General features: G+C 32.7%; 1 protein-coding gene across 1 annotated transcript in view; it reads right to left on the bottom strand.

Annotated features, from left to right (window-relative positions):
- Positions 1-2,210: 2,210 nt before the first annotated feature.
- The window catches only part of LOC105140265 (endophilin-A2-like), a 7,859-nt gene continuing 3,333 nt past the window's right edge, over positions 2,211-6,736 (bottom strand). Inside the window, exons 3-10 of the mRNA XM_011047027.1 lie at positions 5,789-5,858; positions 5,470-5,615; positions 4,889-4,990; positions 4,546-4,743; positions 4,394-4,456; positions 4,209-4,313; positions 3,178-3,252; positions 2,211-2,605 (exon numbers count right to left, since the gene is read on the bottom strand). Coding sequence (XP_011045329.1) covers positions 2,489-2,605; positions 3,178-3,252; positions 4,209-4,313; positions 4,394-4,456; positions 4,546-4,743; positions 4,889-4,990; positions 5,470-5,615; positions 5,789-5,858 — 876 coding nt within the window. The 3' untranslated portion in view covers positions 2,211-2,488. The remainder of the gene's footprint in view (positions 2,606-3,177; positions 3,253-4,208; positions 4,314-4,393; positions 4,457-4,545; positions 4,744-4,888; positions 4,991-5,469; positions 5,616-5,788; positions 5,859-6,736) is intronic.

The raw sequence follows: 6,736 nt of genomic DNA, 5'->3' as shown, positions 1-6,736 counted from the left end.
TACTTATAATTTTATAATCTAAATTTATATTATATTTTTTATGTCGTGTTAAAAGAATATTTTTGGCAACTATAATGATATGTATACATGGAGACTCTTTAACTAGACATATTTCACGGCTACACCTTATTTCATGTTTTGTTTGTCTATCATCAAATCTTTTATCTATTATGAAAATATCATATATTATTTGTATATTATATATAATCTTTATAATCTTGTACTATTAAAGTTGTAATTATTTAAATGACTGAATAATATTAAAAAAATTATATTTTTCATGCACTTTATCTAGAAAATGGCAAAATATTACATGGCATCTCACATGAAAGGCTTAATAATGCTTATATACATCTCTATGCTATTTATTTTGTGTTTAAAAAGTATCTCTACTACTTTTATTTTTATTTTATTTTGATATCAACTTAGTAACTAACAAGTTATATTTTAGTCATCATTATATTCTTTTATCAAATTAATAGCATTGATGCCTTTAAATTTAATTAATTTGTTAACTCTATAATGTATTATAATGTATTAACACGTGCTCTATGTCTAACATCTCCTTGATATTTAATTTAATTATTAAATTTACATATTTATTTTTTTCAAAAATAAAATTCTAGTTTTAAATAGTTGAGGTGCTTTCACTTTGGTTTTCATTTTTGTTTTTTTCATGAATTATCTCTCAATAAAATACATTTATAAGTCAAGTTTTACAACTGATGGCGGAGTTCAAGAATGATAAAAATATAAATACAAAGTTAAATAATAATAATATAAGGATCTTAATGTGTGTTTCGTGCTACAACTGTAGCTGTATTTACAGAAAAGTATTGTTGTCATGTGTTTGGTTACGGTCTAAATGCACATTACTGTTTGTGGGATCCATGACCATCTGGGTTAAACTGCAAAACAATGAAAAGCAACATCAAACTGTTTTTTGTGCTGAGTTACAAAATGTGTTTATAAACACAATAAACAGAGATGTGAAAGAAGATAAATAGAAACAAAGTACTGAACAATACACAGTAGAGAGTAGTTCCCTCATCTCACCACCTGGCTCTACTGTTTCCACCGCCAATCACTGCTTTTCTCATTTCCTTTCTTCTTCTCTTTTGTTTTTTGCATTCTCCATTATTCACATGAATAGTGAAGAGCAACTCACCACCGATCTCCACTATTTCTACCGCCAACCATTGCTCCTCCTTTTTCCCTTCTCCTTTTGCTTCATCTTTTGCATTCTATATTGTTCACGTGAACAGTGTAGAGGAGCTCACCACTGACTTCCACCGTTTCTATTGTCAGCTATTGCTCTTCCTCTTCCCTTTCTTCTTCTGTATTCTTCACTTTTCACGTGAACAGTGAAAAGCAACTCACCACCAACCTCTGTTGTTTTCACCGCCAACCACTACTCTTTCTTTTACTTTTCTCCCCTTTTCTTTTCCTTCGTCTTCTATATTCTCAACTGTTCATGTGAACAATGGAGAGCATATCAACTGTTCATAGCCGAACTGAGTCTAGCCCAACCTAAATGTCCAATGTCTGGGTCTAACCAGATAAAATTAAAAAATCCAAATTTTTTTTCAGATATTGTGTTTTATTTAAAAAAATTCAATTTTTTTTTCAAATATTGTGTTTTATTTGAAAAACTAATACTTAACATTATTCAATAATACTACAGAATTATATTAGAAGGAGATCACGTGATGACATAGCATTTACAAACTTAACATTATTCAATAATACTACATAATTATATTAGAAAGAGATCACGTGATGACATAGCATTTACAAAATATGATTGCAATTCTAATTTTATTAATGATAATATTTTACTTAAAATAATAATATTTTACTTGATGTTGTTACATGATCAGAAACCTATGAAAACAAGAATCCCTATCGGATGAATTTCATACATGATGAATTTACAAATAGTTTAATAAAACAATAAAAAAATACTTTATATAAAATATTATTTATTTCATAATATAATAACAGTAATTAAATCTATAATATTTCAGTTAAAAACTATCAATATTAATTTATTTTTTAAATATTTTATAACTTTAATTTAAAAAATATTTTTAATTAAATATATTAAATTATTATTTATTCAATATCAATTCCTATCACAATTTTAATTAAATATATATTTTTTCAAACCAACAATAACTAAAACTTAAAACAAGGAATCCTAAGGGGTATGAAAACATGAACACCTAATGGTACAGCCTTTTATTTGGAGCGATTGATGAGCACTATTGTGTTGCTTATGTGACAGGAATAGCTTAACTAATTCAAATATTTTTGTTTCCCAAGATTCAGTGAGAGGATATACAATCGAAAGTACTTTGCCTTGATATATCACAAGAATTGGAGGGTTCCCTTTCTTCTTCCCCCTTGACATCTCCTTATTGACGATGAGCAGCAATTTCTAGAATTTGGAGGAACAAAGAACAAACCACAAAAGCACAGTTGAGACTTAGTAACCTTGAGCAGCCAAACTGGTGGGAATCCTCTGGCGCTTCTCCACATATGCTGATGGAAACCACCCAGCTTTGCCTTTACATTCTCCTTCTGACCACCCAGTTGGACTCACCTGGAAATTCATATCTTAGAAATAATGTGGAAGCAAATAAAGGTAGAGAAATGAGATTTACAATTTATCTTATTCTACTTTAACTGGAACCGAAACATACAGGCCTAACCACAAAGGGAGATGCGTTCCTTGACATGATTGATTGTACACTAAGGTAAAATAGAATAATCTATAAAGAGGTCAACTATGGGAAACAAAACACTCAAGTTGTATATGATATGGATCCAACACATTCATTCCATGAAACACAATCATAAAGAATCTGAATGGATCTCATGGTCTCCCGTTACTCTTATGAAGAGTTTAATCAATTCTGGGAGCTGCTAGATAAAACAGGTAGTGTTTGGATGAGTGTCTCCCTTCAGTGAGAATGTTATGAGTCTTTCAGAGACTAGATGCAAGTAAGGCAAGGCTTGTGTCCCTCAAAAATTGAATAGTGCAACATGTCAGTTCTTTTTCTATGCTCCAAGCACAATAGAAGTTGGGAACTTCTAAATTCACATGGTTGATCTGTCTGTTAAAAGGATGCTTCCAAATGCAATTGCAACAGTAAGAAGGAAAAGCCAGATAACCTTCCTCACAACAATGCAGTCACCCACTGCCAAGCTCAGCTCCTTCTCTGTTTCGGCAATGAAAAGATGTGTTGCCTGCAAGATGTAACCAAAATTTCACAACTTATGATCTATCTAAAACACAGTATAATTGATGAAGAATGCATGCAACAGTAACTAAATTAATTGCTATATCTACTTTGCATAAAGAATCAAGTTAGTGATGCGAATTTTCAGCTGAAACCATACATAGAATTCCATGTTTTCAACAATTAAACTCCAGTTAACTTCATTTCCTTTTTCACTTTCATTTCATACAAAGCTGATAATCTTTCTCCTCTGATAAGACAAACTCTATGCATGAAAAAAGGATTATGGACTTGTTCCCACATTAAGACTTCTTGATTGAGCTCCCATGCTTGAAAAGCAGAACTGGCCATGTACAATTTGCAAACAGGAGTCAACAGCAAAAGGTTAGGTCTCCCAAATGCCAAGTATCCCTTTATGCGGGTATTTGGAGAGGCGTCAGGGAGGATTTGAAGAATCTCACTTGTTAACCCCTATGCACAGGAAATAATAATGGTAGTGACCTGACTAGCAGCACTGGGCCCAAAAGGACAACAGTTTTTCATCAACATGACAGGAAAAATATCCAAAGAAACAGTAGGTCGCAAAAGAAATCAGAGAACGGTTCAAGTGTGCACACTTTTATCCCTAATAACCACTTATGGATAAATGTGGAGATCAATATGCAATTATTTGCTATTCGATTCAATCACACCATCTTGTCTCTTCAATCACACCATCTTGTCTCTTCGTAGATTCTGCATGATGATCTTTAAGGTGGTGAGCTGTTTACAAGAGATCTAATGAGTCAATTACAAGCTCCTTCAATGTTACTTGATTGAGGCATCAGCATCAGCTTGAAACTTATGTAAAGCCTAGCATGCTAATATCAGAGTAAGTAAAATAACATATTTCTTTCTGAAGAGACTTGCAAACCCGCCCTGTAAAGTTTCAGTGTCTATTAGAGTCTAATATAGAATGCTTACTTCAGCCAGAAAGTATGTGGTTTTCTCTGAACCATTCTCTGATTGAATAACAGGAAGCAGAATCACTGGAGGGACAGACTCTTTTTGCTGTTTCTCTGAGATCATCTGACACAAGTTCAGACTGTAAGTTGCATTGCTCATATCATCAAAAGTTTTTTCATGAAAAAAATGAACATAGAACTGACCTCAGCTTCAACCTCACTAAGAATAGCAGCAATTCTCATATGATAATTTTTTTCTCCTTCAACCTACAATAATGTAAGCAAATCATAAATATAAAATTCAAAAGTTTTTAAGCTTCAAACTAGAAAATACTGTCCTGAAAAATTACACACACCATGGCAACAAGCCGTTGGAAAGTCAATCTATGCTGTTGTGCTTCAACAGCAGCCAATGCAGCCGCCGCTTCTTTACCAAGAACTGCCATATTTGCCTTTATTTCTTGCATCTTTGCTTCTGCTGCATGCAGCTTTGCAATATTTTCAGGAATTGGTGATTCCCGTACCCGTGCTTGTCTTCTGGAAAACTCTGCAGCCTGTGTGCTTTAAATGGTCAATAAAAAATTATGAATGATGAGCTTATAGCAAATACCAAGAGTCTGCAACATAAAGTGATGGTTGAAGCATGATGATTATGCAATACTATGTAACAATAATGCAGCTGAGTGCAGTTCCAATTACCTGTGTTTCTGCTTCTTGTCTCATCCTACTATATCGTTGAGCAAGGTGGCGTGCATCTTCCAAAGGAGAATCAGTAATCGTTGCTCTCAAGGGATCTAAAATCTGGAAAGATGAAACGAAATTGAAGAATAACGTTCATCTCTTAGTCAATTCATGAATAATTGTGGCAATAATTGGCCTTTGATAATCAACTACACAAATCTTATTTTTGTGGTTATCATCAGTTCTGGTTATTTATATCTACAGTTCTTCAATTTTTCCTTTCTCAATGCAACATGGAAAAGCTTTAACTTTCAACTCTGAAAGAAAACTAATCTGACTAGCAAAAGATGTCCAAAAGTATAATCCTCTGCAAGATATCCATGACGCAGAGCTTTCAGCAAGGTAAAGACAAATGGCTATCATTTATCTCACAACATAAACAAAAACAATAACCCATAGAACTATGACTTGTTAAAACATATTTGGGAGTTCCAAAATGTCTGAAGTATAGCCACTATGAAACAATAATTAAATGTTCCTGCATTGACAGCATAAAATGTCAAAATTGATTCCATATGTAGAGGGAAAAAAAAATTAACCTGTGAAAATAACAGGCGATTCAAGTCGTCCTGCTCCTGTTCCACATGTTTATGAGCATCACCATATATAGCTGCAGCTTTAGCCAGTATGTTCTCATTGATGTTGTCAGTTCCATATCTGCAGCAATCCTCTGACAACTTGGTTCCTAACTACCATAAAGTTTGTATTAGATAAACATAAGCACAAAGGCCCTATATATCACAATAATATTTAAAATAAATAAACATATAGGAACCCTACATCGAGTTCATTCAATCCCCTTTTATATTCCTCAATATTAATAGAAAGTGGTTGGACATAGTATCAATTGACTTTCACCTGCTTCAATATGTTTATACCCTATGGCCGTAAAGGATTCCGCTGCTTTAATGATATCCTTCTGAAAATCCTGAAACAAAGGGTATCATACACGTTAGTAAAAACAATAAGAACAATTTAAATAGAAGACATTTGCAAGAATAAGAAAATAGTGATTAAAGCATATTTGATGCTTTCATAGTCATGAGATCTCCCAAAGCTAGTGAACTAAGGACAACAATAAATTAACATGTATATCAATATGTAACTATGTGTATATAAACCAGAGCCCTGTTTTTCCAATACAGTTTTCTTGAAAATACAACCATCAACTCAGTGCCCTGCTTCACCTTAATAGCGGGGCTGTCCCTTCCAAACCTCGCTATCAATATGTAACTATGTGTATATAAACCAGAGCCCTGTTTTTGTTTGCGTGGCAACAATTGTGTTTTGAAGAAACCACAATTTTATGTTGTCTGGTTAAAGTGGAAAGCAGTGTTTTTAGTTTATAGGACCCAACGAAAATCGCACAAAAGCAATTTATACCTACTTTGTTGGCACTGTACACTTAACAAAAGTGAACAGTGTGCAAAGTGAATTAATTCACTCTACACATTTGTTTGTTAACACGTTGACAGTATTGTGATTTTCACTTGCACTGTTCATACGAACAATGCTGTGAATTTATTCACTTTCACTATTTACGTGAACAGTAAAAAATCTAATTTTTTTTTTATAAATGTGTTTTATTAAAAAAATTAATGTTTAACATTATTCAATGACACTAAATAAATTAGAAAGAAATTGCATGATAGCGTAGCCTTTACAGAATTTAATCGTAATTCTAATTTTGTTCTTAATGATATTTTACATGATTTTGTTGTACGCTCAAAAAATCATGAAAACTACAGTTCTTGTCGGATGAATTTCGTACGTGATGAAATTATAAATAGTTTAATGAAACAATAA

The sequence above is a fragment of the Populus euphratica genome, unplaced genomic scaffold (assembly GCF_000495115.2).
Source record: "Populus euphratica unplaced genomic scaffold, PopEup_1.0 scaffold238.1, whole genome shotgun sequence".
Classification (NCBI taxonomy): Eukaryota; Viridiplantae; Streptophyta; class Magnoliopsida; order Malpighiales; family Salicaceae; genus Populus; species Populus euphratica.
Note: the sequence above shows the minus strand (reverse complement) of the source record. Positions and strands in the feature narration are given on the sequence as shown.